The 20886-nt window shown below is 52.8% G+C and overlaps 2 protein-coding genes across 3 annotated transcripts in view; both read right to left on the bottom strand.

Moving 5' to 3' along the window:
• Window positions 1–20886, bottom strand: part of CASTOR2 (cytosolic arginine sensor for mTORC1 subunit 2) — a 55637-nt gene that overhangs the window by 23823 nt on the left and 10928 nt on the right. The gene's annotated exons all lie outside the window — the stretch shown is intronic.
• On the bottom strand, window positions 9873–12955 carry LOC102987533 (40S ribosomal protein S26-like). The gene has a single exon (XM_055090287.1). It carries the CDS (start codon window positions 12606–12608, stop codon window positions 12135–12137), a length of 474 nt encoding a protein of 157 aa, XP_054946262.1. The 5' UTR covers window positions 12609–12955; the 3' UTR covers window positions 9873–12134.

The following is a 20886-nucleotide window of genomic DNA, read 5'->3' as shown; positions in this document are numbered from 1 at the left end:
GGGAGGATCCCACATGCTGTGGAGCAACTAAGCCCGTGAGCCACAACTACTGAGCCTGCACTTGGAGCCTCAGCCTAAATAAATAAATAAAAAAAAAAAAAAAAAAAAAAAAAGGAATCATCCAATTCCCCGTCCAGGGGGCGCCGATGCATCCTTGGGCTCTGTGCACAGAGTACGGGTGCTGGATAGTACTGGAGGCCATACCAGAAAGTCTGTGTCCCTTCAGATCCTCACGGCCCACACGGAGCATGCCCAGAGGAAGCGAGGGGACTTTACACGGAACTGCCTTCAGCCTGGGGGAAGAGTCCAGCCACCATCTTTAAATCTCTATGGCTGTTGTGGACCATGGGATGGAAGCAATGCTGCTGCTTATGGCTGTGTGACCATAGGCAAGTTACTTAACCTCTCTGTGCCTCGGTTTTCTCATGTGTACAGTGAGGATGGTAATATTTAATATCTCCTTCATAGGGTTGTTGTTGAAGAAGAAATGCCCAGCATGCCTATGGTAAGCACTCAATATGTTGGCTATTTTTCCTTCTTGGAGGACAGAGGCAGCTGAAGTGGGGGACCACGGGGAGGCTGGCTTGCATTCCCAGTAAGGAAAGCTCTAAAGCCAAATGGGCTACAGAGACCAACAGGCTGTCATGGGAGGTGGTGAGATGTCAGTTGTCTGAGGGGCTGAGCCCCAGGCAGGTGGGCTGCAGCGGTGATGCTGCCTCAATGGAGAGGATGGATTAAGCCACCTCCAAGGTTCTGTGGAGCGCTGAGTCTCTGATTCCTTGAAACACTGGTTCTTACACATTGACGCCAAGCAACAAGCTTTGGCTGAAGAGTCTCCATTCATCTTCCCAGGAGCCCAGCTCCCACCAGGTAGCCAGTGAAGAGATGATGGTTTATGACGGAAGACACTGCCTCAGCCTGAAATTCCCAGTGCATCTGCTGGAGCCAAACCTGCTGCCTGGTCTCAGCTCCCTGACATGCCGTGCTGGGACCTCAGGAATCTTCACAGACACTCGACACGTCTGAGCCTGTGCTCAGGACAGGGACTGTCCAGATCGGGGGAGCCAGGGAGGTGGCCTGACACATCACCATCGGGTGGGAGCTCCTACCTGCATCCGTCTCGCCTTCTCCACTCACCCGCTGGCCGGGTGATGGTCCTGCAAGGCTGTCCTGCGCTCCCTTCCTTGTTTCCCAGACACCACAAAGACCCCTTTACATAGTCAGGGCTCAGCAGAAGTTGGCTTTATGTGGAGTCTCTTTGTGCAGAAGACCGGGGTCTCTGGGAGGTGGGAGCTAGCTTTGTGGGCCGGACCCCATCTGGGACTGGGCCTGTTTTCTGTGGGGTCACAATGTGCCCTGTGTCAGCCAGACCCTGCTGAGCTCCCCTATTGCCTGGCCACAGAACAAGTCCAGCCCTTTGCAATTAGAGCCTGGTCAGCCGGGCTATGAAACGAGCGCAGAGCCTTCACACACACCTGACAGGCCTAGCAAACAGGACTGAGAACAGGCTTCCAGCATGTTCCATGTACCTATTTGCAACCCGTTATTCCTTTGTTCCAGCAGGGCCTCTGAATGCCCATTTTGAATTTCAGCACCTGGAAACCCACGCGTGTTTCTCACCGAGTGCAGCCTGCTCGGTCTACCACGAGGGAGGTTTAGCCACATCTTCCTCTGTAGCGTGTCACGGTGAGGAGATGGAGGGGCCAGGGTCTGACCCACTTTGGGGGACCACCCGCCCCTGCCTCTGCCAGCCCCGCCGATGCGTTCCTGCAGCAGAGCACAGGAGCCTTGAACAATATACAGCGAGTGACAGACGCGCTTTGGGGCAGGCATGGTGGCCTCCCGCCTTCTTGGGCTCTTCTTCCCCAAGGACAACCAGGCGGAGGGTGTGTGTCAGGCTTTCTTCTCTTAACCAGCCGTGGCTTTTGCATCTGGGTCTTCTTCTGGGTCTTCAAGAGGTCTTTCGTGTTACTTATACTTCATTTCTACTGTCTTTTAACAACTGGAAGCTGCCATTTCAAGTTTTAGTTAGAAAAAAAAAACCTGCGTCACGTTCTGTGATTTGAAGGGCAATCCCGAAGAATGTCTTTTTCTGTTAAGATGGAAAAAAAGCTGCTCATGTCTTGGGTGGCCAGGAGAATCGGAGAGCGTGGGCAACAGTGTTTGCAAATTCTAGGGTGGCACGCACAGACGGGACTGTAAAAAGGGGCTGGGTAGGGCAAAAGGAATCGGTAAGGTCTGGATAAAGCCCCTGAGACCCAGGCAAAAGTGGCTAGATCACTCAGTCATCACAAATTGTTAAGTGCCTTTAATGTATAAAGGCACTGCTTCAGGTGCTGGAGACACACCTTAAATAACTGGACAGTTAGAATTTCCATGGGGGCTGGATAAATAAAATAGTGAGTCAGACGGTGGTGTGGCTGCAGAGCCAATAAAAAAAAGTGGATTTGCAATTTAAAGCAGAGCAGGGGGTGGTTCTCAGGGGTTGGGGGGTAGGGGAATGGACAGCAACTGTTAAAAGGGTGCAGAATTTCAGTCTGAGACGATGACAAGTTCTGGAAGTGGATGGTGATGGTGGTGAAGGTTGGAGAACAATGTGAACGTGAGCATCTAATACCACTGAGATATACACTTAAAAATGGTTAAAACCGGTATATTTTGTGTTATGTACATTTGTCCACAATAATAATAATAAAAAAAGAGCAGGGAAGGTCCCTATGAGACCTCTAGAAGCTGGAAGAGTGGGCGTGTTGCTGTCCCAAAGCCCTGAGGTGGGTACATGCTGGGAGTGACCGAGGCCAGAGTGGCCACGTGGTGGGGGAGGGGGAAAGACAGGTGGTGACGTCAGACGTAAGGGGGGAGGGATGACGCCTGTGTCCACGGTAAGGACTGGATGGGGCCGAGAGACCAGTGACGAGGCTAGCTGTCGTCTTCAAGGAGGCTGGTGAGAGCTGATGGTGACTTGGACCAGGCCGGTGGTGGTGGGCGTGCCTCCATTTATGGCCAGGAAATAATAGCCAACAAATTGGGGCTGGTGAGGTCACTGAGAAACACAAGGCCAAGGCAGGGAACCATTGCCTTCTGTGGCACGTTCTCATCAGCGGCACCAGGAGAGAGGTCAGTGGGCAGAAGGGGTGCCTTGAGCTGGCAGAATTTACTCGCCTCTGAATCTGGCCTGGACCCACCGCTTTGGTCCTTTCCTCCGTGGAGACCTGTGTTGGTGAGGGACTGTGGCGCTCCCTGGCCCTGCTCCGAAGGCCCAAGCACAAGCCACAGAGAACTTCAGGATGGCTCTTCCTTCAGGATGACCATCCTGAAGGAAGACGGGAGGCATCAAAAGGGTCGTGCCAGGGTAGGAACACCGTCTGTGGAAGGGCAGCCTCTTGCTGTGTGAACACCTTCCCAAGTGCAGGGCACATAAGAGGGGCTGGCTGGTGGTTCCCTTTCTTCCTTGGGAGGGACTGAGACGGAAAAAGGCCCAAGAGGGCGTCCTGGTTTTTGCCACCTAGCCAAGATGAGGCTAGAACAACTTACTGGCCCTCAAATCACGCCAGCTTCCTTATCTGCGAGAGAGGTTTGAAGACACCTCCCCCGCAGGGTCACTTTTTAGGATTTAAGGAGGTGTGGAACAAACGTGGAAGTGCTCAGGACCCCGCCTAAGCACGCGTGGCCACTTGATGAAGTGCGCTGGCCCGGGGACCGAGTGGATGTCCGAGGCCGCATTCCTGTCCAGGCAGTGCTTGGTCTTGCAGTGGGCTCTGGGTCTCTGCCTGACTTCGGATCTCCCCATTCCTCACGGCCTCCGTCCCAACGCTTACCAGCAGGACGGTCAAGTCTCGCGCAGCGGCCCACGAACCCAGCCCAGGTCCCCCAGGCAGGCCAAAGCCCCCTGTCCCAGCGCACGCTCACCCTCACCTGCCCAGCACCTCCCCAGCGAATGATCACATCCACTGAGGTGCTGAGATGATTCCCTTCCTGGTCTGTCTCTGCTGGTGAGACACTTGCTCCTGGGAGACAGCTGAGTCTGTCTCATCCAGATCCCCCATGCCTTGAACAGGAAAGAGGGTCTGTGCGCCATCTGTGTTAACTGAATGAACGTGGAGTGTAATGAATGACTGCCATTTCATAGACGGGAAAACTGATGCTCAGGCAGGTTAAGGCAGTTATGACCTTGGGACCACTGTGCTGTGTGGTCCTAAGGTGGGGGGCAGGCCGGGCGCAGGTGTGGCCTGTGGTATAGTCCCTATGACTCAGCTCTTCCCCTGGAAGCTATCCACTGTCTAAAACGTGGGTAACCAGAGATACGGACGAGAGAACTGATAATAGCCCGTCCTTGGTAACAAACACCTGGCTGCAACCCAGATTCCCATCACTGGTTGAGGAGGAAAATGATGACAGAAGAATATTACCCAACAGTCAAAATGAACACCCTACAGGGACTTGCAAAACTCCGAATGAGTCTCAGCAATATAATAGTAGATGGGAAAATAAGTCTCCAATTGGTATGTCCAGCATGGTATTCTTTTTACAGTTAAAAGCAGCTATAGGGCTTCCCTGGTGGCGCAGTGGTTGAGAGTCCGCCTGCCGATGCAGGGGACGGTCCGGGAAGATCCCACATGCCGCGGAGCGGCTGGGCCCGTGAGCGGTTCGCGCCCCGGTATGGGAGGATCCCACATGCCGCGGAGCGGCTGGGCCCGTGAGCCATGGCCACTGGGCCTGCGCATCCAGAGCCTGTGCCCCGCGACGGGAGAGGCCCCAACGGTGAGAGGCCCGCGGACCGCAAAAAAAAAAAAAAAAAAAAAAAAAAAAAACCACAAAAGCAGCTATAACGAAAAAACAACAACAACAAAACCCAACACCTTTAAGATTCCACAGAGTTGCAATGTTACTACATATAAAGGAAGGAAGCTAGGGAATAAAGAACACATTACCTGGGGTTTGGGGATGGGCGGGGGAGACCTCTGGTTACATGGAGGGTATTGTCTCCATCCTACTTCTGCTCTGGCTTTGCATGTGCTGATGACACTATTAACATTAGCTAGTTAGTTAAATGAATAAAGGTGAGCCATGCAAAGACACACTATGCTTGAGGGTTATGAACCTGAGCTGAGGTCACTGGTGCAAGGATGAGGGGCTGCAGGTGATTGGGACTGGGGTCTGGCCGAAGGGACCCAGCCACAGAACAGGAGCCAGGGTAGGCTGCTAGGCTGTAAAGAGGTGCAGGAAATGCTGCAGCTAAAGAGCTACCCAGAGGAGGTGGCCTGAGAAGGGTCCAGGAGCCAGAATCAGGCAAGAGTCCTAAGATGAACGGGCAGGACCGGTCCCAGGGCTCCAACTCGCTCCCATCTGGGTCATTCTATTTGGTCTTGGCTGGTCAGTGATTTGGGTGCTCACCTGGGCTCAAGAGACGTATATTCGATCCCCAACTTGGGCCCCACAGTCCAGTCTCTATTTAATAGTCTGATGGTGCTGTGTGTAAAGGGCTAATGCTCTGGGTCTCAGTTACAGCACCAGCCCCGAGGGTCTTATTTTTTTCATTTAAAAACTTTAAAAAAAATTTAAATTTTATATTGGAGTATAGTTGATTTACAACATTGTGTTAGTTTCAGGTGTACAACAAAGTGATTCAATTATACATCTATATATGTGTATATATATATATATATTTTTTACATTCTCTTCCATTATAGGTTATTTACAAGATATTGAGTATAGTTCTCTGTGCTATACAGCAGGTCCTTGCTGGTTTTATATATATATATGTGTGTATATGTTAATCGCACACTCCTAATTTATCCCTCCCCCTCACCTTTCCCCTTTGGTAAGCCCCGGTGGCCTTAGACATTTACGCAGCCCCTGAGCCTGTGTCCTCTCTCATAAAGAGGGGGATAACCCCACCGATCACGGGGCCAGGGTTCGAGGTCGGCATGACTCTGTAGATAAAAGCACCAGGCACCAATGGCTGATCCAACAGCACTGGTTTATTTCTTTCCTTTCAGTTCGGATAATGGCCCTCATGTTCCCTTGGTTTTCTCTGGAACTGGGAGCTTATTCAACCTCCCCTGTTCCTCATACTGCAGCTGAGGACGCATACACACACGCACACGCACGCACACACACACACACACCCCCTCCAAGGATGCAAACAGGTTTCGGTCAGCAGGCTGAAAACAATAACCAAAGGACCCGACCCTAAAGCAATCTGTGGTCCTCGTCCCCCCAGCCCCGCCCCACCAAGCTCCCGACACTATTAATTGGGAACCAACGGTCCCTAGAAGATTCGCCATTATAAGACTTTGGAAGCACGCTGAGGCACCGCCTGGATGGAGTTGCCATCCTGTTGCCTGGCAACTCTGAGATGCCTCCGCTCCCAGGTCACTCTGCCCCTCTCTCATCTCCTGTGGCCCCTCCAATTCTGTACCGTCTGCTGCTGGCTCGGGGGCAGGGTGTCCTGGGTGGCCCCCTTGGCCCCGCATCAGCACCGACCTCCAGCTTGGAGATCCCTCAGGGCCTGGATCTTGTCTCTCCACCCCTCTCGGGAGCAGCTCCACCCTCCCTCTCCCTTGTCTCCTCTGCCCACGCTCTGCACTCCAACCTCCACTTCCAAGTTCCTAAGACTTAGGCCGCCCTCTCAAAGCATCTCTGCCTTTCCACCCATCTCACCCCCTTTCCCTGGCCTCCGAGAAACGGTACCACTGTGGCAACCTATCTTTAAGCCTCTGTTCCCACTGGCGCCTCTCCCTCAGGAATCTCATCCTTGGCTTCCTTGTCTTGGTGACAAACAGGCTCAAGTTTCCTCTGTCCTAAAAAAAGGCTCCCTCGTGCCCATCACCTTCTCCCCTCCACCGCCACCAGTCCTCCAGCCACTGCCGCTGGCCTGCCTCAACCCTGCAAGGGACCCTGCTCAGCTCACCAGGGGCCTCCACCAGCCAAAGCTGATGGCCTCTTCCCGCACGCCCTCCTGTCCTTGGACCTTCTGGATGGACCTTACGTGGTGGGCCAAGGCCTCCGCCTGAACACTTACACCGACCACAGCAGGGTCTTCCAATAGCGACACTCTCCTTTTGCTGCCTGCAGTGTCTTATCTTCCAAGCCTCCCCAGTGCTCTTCTCACATTACACCCTCCCTGCCAATTCTCTCCCTCCCGGGGTCGCAGCCACTGTGGCCCAGGCTTTCTCCCCAAGCCTCAGACTTGCACTTCTCTGCCTATGCCAGCTGGACTGGCCTCAGGCTCATTTCTCACATCCACCCGCTAAGACAGGAAGTGTTGATGCCCATTTCACAGATAAGGAAACTGAGGACGGTGACCCGCCAGACAACCAAGGCTGCCGCGCGTGCCCTCATCCCGATGGGACAAAACAGAAGCACACGCCGGTTGACTCTAAGAACCCACTGCTGTTCCCCTTGGGCGTGGCCGACAGCCGACCACCAGGGCAGAGCCAAGGCCTGGGGCCGCCCTGACCCTGGGGCCGAAGGCTGAGTCATCTCAGAGAACGTTCTCATTTTCAATGGCTGTGGCTGCCTGTTATGGGCAGCCTGGCTGACACTCGATCTGTTTACTCTCGGATTCCGAACCCAGCAGAGCGAGGCCCTCACAGGGGCCTCTCCTGGGCATCCTGGGCAAGGAGCCTGGGCCGCTCAGAGCCCTGCGGACCTTAAACCGGGAGCGGGAGGGGGAGACAGAGGGGGGAGAGGAGGAGGGCCATTTCCAGGTAAACTCGTCCAGCAGATCCATGCTGAGATTTCAGATTTACGAACCAGATAAATTAGCAGAGGGAAGAGATTTGCAAGGGTTGGTTTAATTGGTGGAATCATTTACCACAAGTTCCCCATTAAAACTGCAATGGGGGGGGGGGGGGGGGAGGGATCTTCTTGGAATCACCCAGACAGGAAGGTGAAGCACAGGGAGGTACAGAATCAGGCTGGGAAGGCCACTGCGTGCTGCCTCCTATGGTAAGGGAATCCCGGAGACGGAGCCTCTATTTGCATACCCCTGGGGAGGGAGAGCTCACTCCTTTGCGCGGCAATTCATTCCATCCTGGGGTAGCTTATTTCTAGAAAGCTCTATCAATGTGGCCTCTTTAATAACCGATACCCAGCTAGTCGTAATTCTGCCCTTCAGAGACGCAGGGATATTTGCTCCAGCTGGGAAAATGGCAGGAAAGGAGCCCAGTAGGATCATCACCTCTTCGCACAGTGAGAACAGGGCTTACGGGCTAAAACGCTGCATAAACCTCAGCTGTTTGCTTAAAGCACTGGTTCTCAACCTTGGCTACACATTGCACTCACCTGGTGAACCCTGAAAAGTACCGAGGGGGCCTGCTGAGGGTGGGTGCACAGCTGAAGTTGGAAAAACAGAGTGGCAGGGGGCCAGCCTCCCTTGCCGGATGCCTGGGCCTTTCTGGCCGGGAGAGGTTGCTGGCAAGCTGCCTAACCAGGGGCTTGAGCATGGCACATCCGCCACCAAGTTCTGGGGGGACCACCCCGGGCGGGGGCCTGGCTGCAAGGCAGTGTCCATTTAAGGAGCCCCTGCTTGCTGCTCCTGGGGCCGCCTCACACCCGGCTCTGCTATCTTTATGCCTGCAGACTCCCCCAGGCCGCTGTGGGGATGGCACTTCTAGACCCTCCGAGACAAGACTGAGAACACCTGTTACACCCCGTGGAGCACACTGCTCCCCGAATGTCAGGACCCAGGGCCGTGGGTTTAAGCTGGTTCCAATAATACCCGTTCACCGCAATGCCAGCAGGGAGGTGATGGACGGGAACGACCTATTGGTTTGCCTGGACTGTCCCAGTTTGGGCACCAACAATGCTTCGAAAATGGGCAGAATCACACAGAGGCGACAGAAGTTGGGTGAGCGGGCAGGAGAGGGGAGTGGTGACCAGAAGGGGGTAGTGGGGAGACTTCCAGGATCCTGGGAACGTTCTCTATGGGTTTTTCCTGGGAGCTGGTTCCCCAGGTGTGGCCAGTCTGTGGGAATTCACAGAGCCACATGCATAAGATCTGTGCACGCCCCACATGGCTGCTACTTCACTACCAGAGAAGAAAAATCCTAGAGGGCAGGCTGGGTGGAGGCCAAAGGTTCAAGTTCTTGCCTTTCTATGTGGCTCACATGCCAGGGTGTACCTCTAGGGTCCTCAGAACAAAGGTTTGAGGGGGCAGAGGCAGTGAGGAGGTGACCTGAAGATGGATGGGGAAAAGGACTCTAAAACATCCCCTTTGGGACTTCTCTGGCGGTCCAGTGGTTAAGACTCCAAGCTTCCACTGCAGGGGGCACAGGTTCGATCCCTGATCAGGGAACTAAGATCCTGCATGCCACGTGGTGTTGCCAAAAAAAAAAAAAAGTCCCCTTGGTGACACCCCTCTCACTGGGCCAGGGCCGAGCAGCTCCTCAATGGCACCCATCGCTTTAGGCGACAAATGTTTTTAATGAGGTCAACCTGGGCTTGGAGCATAGTTTCATACAGGTAATTTTTTTTTTTTTTTTTTTTTTTTTTTTACTCAAAGCCTTTTTCTGAACTATGGCATAATTTACCATAATGAAATGTGCAGATTTTAGGTGTACCGTTAGACGAGTTTTGACAATTGTATACTCCCATTTAGCCACCACCTCAATCAAGAGGGAAAAACTCGGAGATTGGGAATGACATACACCCTACTATATATAAAATAGATAACTAATAGGAACCTGCCGTATAGCACAGGGAACTCTACTCAATATTCTGTAATGGCCTATATGGGAAAAGAATCTAAAAAAAAAAAAAAAAAAAAAAAAAGAGTGGATATATGTATATGCATAACTGATTCACTTTGCTATACACCTGAAACTAACACAACATTGTAAATCAACTATACTCCAATTAAAAAAAAAAAAGATATTGAACATTCCCATCACTGCAGAAAGCCTTCTGTCCCTTGCCTGTGGGTCCCTAAGACCATCCAGAGGCAACCCCCGTGCCAGTTTCTATCACCATAGATTATTTGCTGGCCTCACAGCCATGAAATCATACGGTGTGAACTATTTTGTGTCTGGCCTCTTTTGTTCAGTGTATTGTTTTTGAGATGCATCAGTTTTACTTTATGTCGTTTTGTAGCCACTTTTATTGCTGAATATATATGTACGTTTATATATATTTATAATGTATTATAATATATTTTAATTTATCCCTTCTCTTGTTGATGACATTTGGTTGTTTCCAGTTTTTGGCTATTATGAATAAAGCTGCTATAAACATCCTTATTAAAAAAAGATTTCCTGGCTGGCTTCCTCTGCCCCAATTTCCCGTAATTCCACAAAAGCAGCTCAGGTTTGCCCCCAAGAACTCCTTTGCACACCTCGGCCCACCCAAGCGCGCCTGAGTCCCACCCTCTCCACGGGATGGGTCCTAGAGCACGGAGGTCAAGCATCTGCTGAGATGGGGAAGGACCCCGCTGACATGGGGCCAGGCAAAAACAAGCACACAAAGCATTACCATAGTTTGACTACGGGAAGGGCTGTGGAACAAGGAAGCGTTTTATTTATTTACTTAAAAAAAAAATTTTTTTTTTAACTTTTTGGCCGCGCCCTGAGGCACGTGGGATCTTAGTTCCCCAACCAGGGATCGAACCCGCGCCCCCTGCATCGGAAGCTCTGAGTCTTAACCACTGGACCGCCAGGGAAGTTCCCAAGGAGGGGTTTTAAAACAGCAGCTGTGAGGGTTTCCTTTGGATGGGGGTGTCTGGGAAGGGCTCGGAGAGGATGAGATCCAGGCAGGGGAAGCAGCATACGCAGCAGACCCCAGAAGGAAAGACCCCTAACTCGCGGAAGAGAAATATTCTACGGCGCTGTGGTCCAATTGCGTACAGCCAGGGAAACATGGAATATCATCTATACTTTGTAATACATCGTTGAGTGGAAAAAAGGAAGCCCCAGAAAACACACAGCCAGATACCCTTGTCAGGTGTATACACTGGACAAAACCGTTTGTAAAAGTCAAGGAAAAGGTAAGTGTGGGTGGACAGCAGTTACCATCATGTCATGGTCACAGTGTCCCGGTATTCTTATTCAAACAATAAACAAAGGTAACTTGAAAGCTAGGATCGATAAGTATGTCACGGAACAAGGATGATGAGTAATTGCATTCTGTGCACCTGAGGTCCATTAAAAAAAAAAAAGGAAAAAGAAGGCTTTGAAATGTTTGAGGGTCTATGTCTTAAGCAGCTCACTTTGGCTGCATGGAGAGCAGTTCCCACGTCTCACTGGCAATCTCGCTGTTCTATCTCTGCACCCGCCTCTCTGTATCTGCTGGAGTCCCATCTTCTCTTAGGTGGGGGGAGCTGGCTTCACACTCCATTCGCTGTGGACCACCGGGGGGCCGCCCAGGGGATGCAGGACCCAGAAACCGAAGCCCGTGAGCCTGGCCATATCAGAGCCCTGGCCCCTGTGTCCCTCCAGCTGGGAGCCTGGGAGGACGGTCAGGAGCCCCAAGAGGAGGTCTGCTCAGCTGCTACCATCTTTACCAAGTCAGCAGTATCAGCCGAGCCCCCCAAGATAGGGAGTCGGACACAGACGCACGTGTGTTTCTGCAGGGGTTTCAGGGACAAGAAACCAAAGGGGGTGGACAGAGGATGGGAGGAGGACATCAAGGAAGAGCTTGGAAATACCTTAACAGGGGGTTACAGCCCAAAGGTGTGCAAGATACTCAGGTGAAGAGAACCGGGAGTCAGACACGATTTGCATATTCCATACCCAGGAACATTCTTCACTTGTACCAAGAAGCCCATGCCCCTCTCAGCCTCTTTTTCTTCCTAGCACTTTTGGGGCAGAATAGTAGAGACATATTTTTCTGTACCCAAGAAACAGGCCAGTAACAGCACGATGACAAATGGGCCTGGTACCTGGTCTCAGTGGAGGTGGGGCAGTGGGGGACACCAGGGTATGGAAGGGACTGAGGCTGCCTGGGGGGGTGCGGGCAGGCGGCTCCTTTCCTACCAAAGAGGGGCAGCTGCCGCTCAGCTCCGATGTACTGTTACACGTGGGCCCTGGGTTGCAAGATCCTCCAATTTTTCCAGAAAAGCTGGAGATGCAGATTTTGGCGATCTCTCTCAGTATTTAAATGTTGGTGTACTTTTTTTTTCAAGTATAATTTTCACCTTATTTTCTTTCCAGGGGACAGTATTCTTCAGTCTTTAAGGACTTGGCGCCTTCCATGGGCTCTGGCGGAGGTCGTGGGGCAGCACCCGCGGCTCTAAATCGGGGTGGAGATGCTCGGTCCTTCCGGGCTTCCCGAGAACGACTCCTGACTCCCTTGGGGTGAAGGACACAACTCACGCGGTAATGCAGTTGCACATACAGCTTGGGAAGCACGTAGGCGTAGAAAACCCTCGCTTCGGAAACGTCCCTGACGGCCGCGGCCTCTACGATGTTCCGAGTGACGGACTTCTTAATGGCCTCACCCTCGGGCACGCGTCGGGCACAGCTAGTGCAGTGAATAGGCTGCACGAGGCCGCGGCCCCTTTTGGCATGACCGTTATTCCTTCTTTTCTTGGTCCTCTTGGCAGCGAGGAGGAGAAAGCTAAATGTTGGTGTACTTTTCAAAAAACACACCGGGTGGGCCAAAGAAAACATATCTGGCCTACAGGTTCCCCATTTTTCCCTTCCTAGTCCCCCTGAAGTCCTCAAATGTCTTGGGATTTAGGGGCAGTCAATTTCCTGGACGAAGGGGTGTCTGTGTGTGTGACCCCTCATGGGATCGGTGCCTGGAGTGAGCAGGCGGGCTCCCGAGCTAACGGCCCCTGGGACCCCTTAGAGCTCCCTGGGCTGCCTCTGAGGTGGGGTCAGGAGTAGGTTAAGCGAAATGTAAACCAGGGGAAGCAGAAGATGGCCTGTGACCATCTGCCGGCTCTGGACGCTGACCTGGGCATCTCAGCTGCCCCCTGCTCCAACTGGGCTTCACCTCCAGCTGGGCCTGTTCAGCCTCGACTCCTAGCAAGCTGGGTGACCCTGGGCATGGCCTGCGTCTCCCTGTGCTTTGGGCTGGCGCCTTGTCACTCCCAGAGTCAGAACACAGGGCCTACGTCGGAAGGACTGTGGCTCCAGCTTTGCCAAGCCGCTGCCCTGTCCACCGCAGTTCCACGGGCCCAGCGCTGCGCTAGCTGGGGATGCAGACGTGATCATGAGTTTACATAAGCGGGGTGGGTGCAGGGAATAAGCAGAGAAGGGCAAGCGGGGGAGCGCTGGGGGTCTGGGGCTCAGGGAGGGTACCCTGGAGGTGGTGGCGCTGGAGCAGAAAGTTGAAGCAGAGCTAAGTGTGGGAGCAGCTGGGAGGTCAGAAAGGAGCCCTGAAATCCCCGGATGGAGCCGATTCCTGCTGGCCAGGCCAGCCTAGGTTCAACCACATCACACTACAGCATACCCGACTGCTTTGTCTAGGAGCCCATGGGGTGGAGCCCATGGGGTGTACCCCCAGCATCTGCCTGCAAAGGGTGGCAATACAGCCAGGTGTGACCCCACTCCGCCCAACCCTAAGTCAGGACAGCCATTGTTGAAACGAACCTGGCATTCTCTCTATTGAGTCCAAACAAACCTAGAACAGTGCTATCCAGGAGAACTTCCTGGAATGATGAAAACGGTCTACACCCGCGTTGTCCAGTTGGCTTAGCCACCAGCCACGTGTGGCTACTGAGTGCTATGAAATGAGGCTAAAGAACTGAATTTTTTAAAAAACCTTACTTGATTTTAATTAATATGAACTTAGCTAGAGTTCATATTAATTAAATGTGAACTAGAGGCTACCGACTTGGACAGTACAGTTCTAGAACTTTTCTACCCATCACTCATTCAATAGCAAGCAGCCTCCACCTGAAACAATGCCCATGTCGCCTCCGTGGCCTGCAGCTCCAGGTCGTTCGGCTGCGGTTAACCCCCCAAGCCACAGGCCCTGGGACCATTCCAGGTCTGGATTCCATCTCTGTCTCCATGATGTCCGGAACCTCATTGAGGTCCTCAAGAGTGAAGGACTAGCTGCTGGCATGAGGCGGGGTCTCGAGTTTACTACTACTTTCCCCCAGGAAAAGCCCCCGGTTGTTCACTTAGCTCAGGGGGTAAAATGTTTAGCACTGACATTTAGCTCTTTGGTTTGTTTGTTTTTGGTTTTTTTTTTTTTTGGTTACGCTGCATGGCTTGCAGGATCTTAGTTCCCAGACCAGGGATCGAACCTGGTGATAGCGCACAGTCCTAACCACTGGACCACCATGGAATTCCCGACACTTAGCTCTTTTAATGAGCTCAACCTTGAGCCAGGGAGGAAGGGCAAGAAAACTGCTATTGTGCCCACGAGTACCTGACCTACCTGCCTCTCTCTTCACCCTCCCGTTACCAAGATGGGCACACTGAGGCTTTGGGACAGTCTCGTCGGGGCTCTTTCCACTGGTCCTCAATCTCAGCGGTCCAGGAGGGCTAAGGTGGCATGGGGGACACATAGGGCAACAACAGCCAGGGCTGCCAGAACAAAGCACTGGGGGCCTTAAACAACAGAAGTTTATTTTCTCACAGTTCTGGAGGACGGAAGTAGAACAGAGTGCTGGCAGTGTTTCTGGAGAGGGCTCCCTCCTGGCTTGATGAAGGCTGCATCCTTACCTGGCCTTCCTCCTGTGCACATGTGGAGAGAAAGCAAGCGAGCTCTCTGGTGCCTCTTCTCCTAAGGACACTAATCCTATTGGATCAGGTCCCCACCGTTATGACCTCTTTTAACTTTAATTACTTCCTAAAGGCCCATCTCCAAATACATTCCCACTAGGGGTTAGGGCTTTAGCATATGAGTTCTGGGGGGACACAAACACTCAGTCCACAATACCCTTAAAGACACTGCCGGCTACTGAGAAGAGACTCGTGAAACAACTGGACAAATGACCAGAGATGATGGGAAAAGGGCTGAAATGAACATAAGCCCATGAGAAACGGTACAGAATGTTTCCCAAGCTGAAGGGAAGGGGCTCTGAGCTGAGCCGCAGCCTAGCTCCCCAGGGCCTGTCTGCACCTGGGGGGATCAGTGTGACCGCCACGTGCCTTGGCAAGTCCTCTTTTATGGACTCAGTTCCAAATCCATGAAATAAAAGAGCTGAACTAAAGATGTCAGGCTGGGTCCAGCCCAGAGTGGCCGAGAACTAGCTATTCAGTGTGCTAACATTCTCCACCGGGGAGGGCAGCGCTTACACCCAAATGGTGCCATCCCAGACCTTAGGCTGGGGCAGGAGAGGGCTGGAAGGGACCCCTTCGTGGCCAGCCTCCAGCCCTGCACCTGCCTGCCCTGGGGCAAAGAACCCTCTGGTTGGTCTACTCTCCCTAGCTGTCCCAGACTGGGGCAGGCTCAGTCAGCAGCAGAGCTATGCTTACGAACTGGACAGGGGTCATCAGCCCCTGCTGCTTCCAAAGTGCGCCTGGCCTGGGGGTCCAGCTATGGCTGAGACGTGCCTGCAAAGAAAGCCCCAGCCCAAGCTGTCTCATTGTCCTGCACTCCTGGCTGATTGTGGCACCAACTTTCCAGAGTCAGGATGGGCCGAAAATCAACACAGGCACCCACTGTCAGCTCCTTACTACCCAACCTCTCCTGGGGGACGCGGCGTTTTCTTTTGCTGGGTTTGTACCTGTCATTACCTCTCTGAGTTTCCTGGAGCAGCTCAATGACAGTCTAGTGGCCCTGCCCCACAATGAGAAGGGCCAGGCCCCAAGGGCCTTCCATGGGCTCTGGGCCAAATATTTCACTTTTATTAAAATTCTCACTTGGCTGTGGCCTATATCCCAGGGCCACATCCAATTTGCCAAAGTCGTGGAGGGAGGGAAAGTAAGGGAGACAGTGGTGTTAAAGTAATCAGAGCATAACGATGTTAAAAGGAATTTCTGATGAGCTGGCCAAGTCAGTGTTATCACCCCATTTTGCAGATGAAGAAACTGAGGACTGGAAAGGCTAACACTCCACCAAAGGTCGTGAGTTAAGTGGGCAGAACATGCTACGTGTGAGTGGTAAGCGGGTAGGCCTAGGCCTCTGTGGTGCTAGCATCCTCCACCTGCACAGGAGGTGGGTGAGCTTCTTGCTACATCTTTGGCAGCGGCAAGAAGGCTCTTCCAGAGCTCTCTGAGGGCAGCAGGGGCCAGAAGCTGCCTACCCACCGCCCTGGGGTGGGTGGGTATCTTTATGGGGTCTGGCACACTTTACCTCTGGGACAGCTGTGAAGCCCCAGGGAGGGCACTGCTCAGGCCCAGCTGCTGCCAGAGCTTGGAGCCTCCCCATCAGCTAAATCTGGCAGGAAGGTGGAAAGGCCTGGGGGTGCTGGGACCTGGGCCAGTTTCCAACATTGTGGAGGTGAGAGAGCTCTGGACCTGTGAGGGGGCAGCCCCTGGAGGTGTGGACTCAGCTTCAAGGGCTGGACACACTGGGGATGCTCGAGTGTGGGTGTGGCTACCTGGGCCCCGGGGCCTGGCAGACAGATGTCTTCACCTGCACATGGAGGGGGACAGCGGGGGAGCTGGCCACAGAGATGGCCAGATACCCTGATAGGAGATCAAATAAAATCAGGGCTTTAACTATGGTGGGCCGACTAGAGGCTGGGTGCTCTGGAGGTGAAAGGCTTAAGACCTGCCGCAGCCCACTGGGGGCCTGTGAGCTGGATGGGGGAAATAAGATGAACAGTGACAGAGGGCCCCAAAGAAGAAGACAAGCAAATGCCTCAGGGCTGGCATGTATGTGCATAAACACGCACCCCCAGGATGGAAGGTGACATAGAGGGGTCCTTCACCTACCAGGCTATCTGATGACACACTGGGTGGTGAGGTGGTGGGAAGCAGGCCCAGTACACCCAGACAGGGATGTCAACGGGAACCCCTTTCCACAGGCACTACGTGAGGACTTTTCCAACACACGTGCTCTGACCCCGGGGTTCTGCTTCTAGGCATTTGCCTGCAGGCATATTCTCATGCATGCAAAATAAGGCCCGTGCCCCAAGTTACACGTTATGGCATTAATTGTAAATAATGACAAAAAAGGTTGGGAACAAAGGTCCACCTGCGGAGTAAGTTTAACGACATGATGGTCACCTGGTCCTTGGGAAACTGTGTAACAGTTAAAATGAAGGATGTGAATCACCACTAAAACGAACTTCAGCTGAAGAATACCACGGTGCAGAATGGGAATAGTGAGCATGGTTTAATACCAACTTATGTTAAAAAGAAAAAAAAGAGAAAATACTACATATGCGTATTTGCATATACACACACACACACGCACACACGGGAAATATCACCGGGATCCCCACTGATCTCCTTGTCCGTGGGGGGCGGGAATTGGTTGGCTGAAGTACAAGGGTAGGAGGAAGCTTTTACTGGGCACCTTTGTGTAACTTTGGAATTCTAATAAATTGTGAATTTGCTATCTATCCAAAAATTAAAAACGAAGGGAAAAAAAAAACAGAGGCAAGGAGGCGATAGGGCCAAGGTGGACTGCCAAGGCAGGGGAGCCAGGTAAGAGTGGGGTGCCAGCGGGGGGCACTGAGAGGGTGCAGGAAGGAGGGTGTCATGGCCAGGGGCATGGCGTTGGGGGCCAGGCTATCCTGGGGATCAAACCCCAGCCCTGCTGTTGACTTGTGCTGTGACCTGGCAGTCACAATCCTCTCCTCCTTCCTGCCCAGGACCCAGGCGACAGCCGACATAGCCTGACGCCAGGAGAATGGAGGAGAATCAGAGGATGATGGGGCTCCCTGCCTCTCCCAGGCGGGGGTACAGCCTCTCTTGCCCACCTGCAATCCTCTATTTGGGAGGGGGCCTGACCCTGACCCACCTAAGAAGCCAGGTGACCTGTCATCTTAAAACAGACCCTGGGATTCTGCATTCTCTCCAGCTAGAAGCTGCTTGGTCACCGTGCCCCCCCCCACCCCAGTAAGCCTGGGTCCTTCAGAGGTGGGTAAACAAAGAATGGGGAAGGTATCCCAAGATCTCCAGCCTCATCGTGAAGACAAACAGCCCACCTAAGCCTTCCTGAGACCTGGTCTGTGCTCACCCTCCTGCTTAGAGACCACAGCACCAGACCCAGTCAGAGGCCCAAAGCACAGCCTGCAAGGGGGGAAATGAGCATCTCCCAGAGGCCCAGACCATCTGGGGACATCTAGGGGTTATGGAGAATGGCAGATGCTCAGGGAAGCCTAGCCGATGACAGCCAAGGCCTGATGAGCAACTCTTAGAGGCCAGGCATTGGATGCACAAGAGCACATGAGGCTCCAACAGGACCCCAGGGGCTCAGCAGCACTTTCCAGATATGAAAACTGAGACTTACTGAAGTGAAATGACTCCAAATGTGGCATATGGACGGAATGTCTGTGTCCTCCACAAATTCATATGTTGAAGGCCTAACCCCCGATGGGATGGTATTTGGAGGTGGGGACTCTGGGAGGTGATTAGGTTTGGATGAGGTCATGAGGATGGGGCCCCGTAATGGGGTTAGTGCCCTAAGAGAGGAAGAGAGAGATCTCGCTTGCTTTCTCTGTCCATGCACATGCACCGAGAAAAGACCATGTGAGGGCACAGGGAGAAGGCGGCTATCTGCAAGCCAAGAAGAGAGCCCTCACCAGGAAGTGAATCTATTGGCATCCTGATCTTGGATTCCCAACTTCCAAAACTGAGAAATAAATTTCTGTGTTTAAGCCACCCAGGCTGTGGTATTTTGTTATTGCAGCTCAAGCTGACTAACACAGGTGGCACAGTGAGGGTTCCAACTCAGATCCGTCAAGACTCATGCTCTCTCACTGACAATCCTCTCCACAGCCACCTCTCAACTTTCTTCTCATTCTCACTAGCCTGGATTTGTTGTCTGTTGTTCAGTATGCACTTTATTATATTAAATACACAAAAAATTTACCATCTTAACGATTTTAAGGTATACAGCTCAGTGGTATTAACTACATTTACATTGTTGTGCAACCATCACCACCATCCGTCCCCATAACTCTTTTCATCTTGTAAAACTGAAACTGTCTCTATTAAATGATAACTCCCCATTCTCCCCATCACCAGTCCCTGTGCTTCACCATTCTACTTTCTGTCTCTATGAATTTGTACGGTATTTATCCTTTGTGACTGGCTTATACCACTCAGTCCCCAAGGTTCATCCATGTTGTAGCAGGTGTCAGAATTTCCTTCCTTTTTAAGGCTGAACAGTATTCTACTGTACGCATACACCACATTTTGCTTATCAATTCATCAGTCAATGGATACTTGGGTTGCTTCCATGTTTTTGCTGCTGTGAGTAACACTGCTGTGAACATGGGTGTACAAATATTTGAGACCCTGCTTCCAATCCTTTCGGGTATACACCCAGAAGTGGCATTTCGCCAGCTTAGATTTCCCACACCACATTCTCTCTCATTTCCTTTTCCACTGGGGCATTTCTCTGGGCCTTTTCCCCCAGCTGTCCTCTTCCTTACCTGCCCTGCCCTCCCCTCTCCCATGAGCCTTCTTCGGCCCTGGGATTACACCAGTGACCAGATCCTGACCGAGGAGGCTGGACAGAGCCCTCCCTCTCCTCATAACAGGGCCATCCCCTCCAGCTCCCAATCACCATGGGCCGCACTGGCCAGGGCTCTGTGCTTCTGCACATGCTGTGTCTCTTTCTTGGAAGTCCCTTCTCTACCTCAATGTTTCAAGCCTGGCTCAATGCCACCTCTCCTGGAAGCCCTCCCCGACCCACCTGGACTCAACTGTACTTCCTCCCCTGTACCTCGAGCTCCCCCGAGCCTTGAGGACTTTCCTCTCACCAGATTAGTGTAATCAAGATCTTGGAGAGCTGTCTTCCCCACCGTGCTGTCCACAAGGAGTCCAGGGTTGGGGTCCAAGTCCTCAAAGGGCCAGCATGTGGCACAGAATGGGTATCGAGACACACTTGGGAACTAGTGGAGATGAAGGAAGCCTCAAGGGCCAAGAATCCATGCCAGGTGTAAGGAAACCCCAGAGAGCAAGAATGAACCGTCTCCACGGTGCAGCCTCTGCCTTCCCGAGCCAGCGTCCCATGGGCTTGATTTCCCCTGGGGTGGCAGACAAGCCCTCGGAGGCTGGAGGCACCGGCTTCCAGACCTCACAAGCACCTAACTGCTCCCACGGGGATCCCCCTTGGCCGGTCCCTGCCCTTGGTGGGTGAAGGGATGAGTCTGTGGAGCACACCTGCCCTCATGGGACAGAGGTGTGTGCGCGGGGTAGGGGTGGGGGAGATGCAAGAACCTTCATTCTGCAGGAGGACTCAGGGTTCCTGGCTTTTGAGAACAAGTGCTCCTTGGGGCATTAACTCAGGGCAGCCTTCCAATGGTTTGATTTTTTACGGGGCGTTTTAACAACACAGCTGGTGCTCAAGCGAGGCCGGCAGTACAGGTGGGCACTGAGGGGTCTCGCGATCGCCACCATCTGAGAAGGGCTCCCAGGACCTTGCTGGGAGCGGAGAGCTCATGCCTTTGAAAGGACACCAGCACTCTTGGTTCTGACAAGCTGCCCTTACAGTGGGCCGCCGGCCTAACCACAAAGGTTCTCGGGTCCACGTGCCTGCAGACTCCTCTTCCGCTACTAGCCTCCCCATCCCCGGCCCCCTGGGCCAGTCTGTCAGTCCCCACATCTCACTCAATTAAAAAAAAAAAACACCCCTAGTCAAATAAAAATCAGAATTAGTCATTCCATCCTGCAACCACCAGCTCAGCCCTTCCAACAATTCCAAAGCAGAACAGACCATCAGCACCGCGGGGACAGAGGCCACCGCCACCCCTTCGCCAAGGGGTGCAGTCCAGCCCAGGGCCCTTCAGTCCTCAAAAAATATCTGTTGAATTCATATGAATGATCAGCTCACTGTGGGTCAGATGCCCAAGCCCTTGATGTAAAA

This window comes from Physeter macrocephalus, chromosome 14, assembly GCF_002837175.3.
Source record: "Physeter macrocephalus isolate SW-GA chromosome 14, ASM283717v5, whole genome shotgun sequence".
NCBI classification, from domain to species: Eukaryota; Metazoa; Chordata; class Mammalia; order Artiodactyla; family Physeteridae; genus Physeter; species Physeter macrocephalus.
The sequence above is the reverse complement of the archived record's forward strand: the minus strand, read 5'-3'. Positions and strand labels throughout refer to the sequence as shown.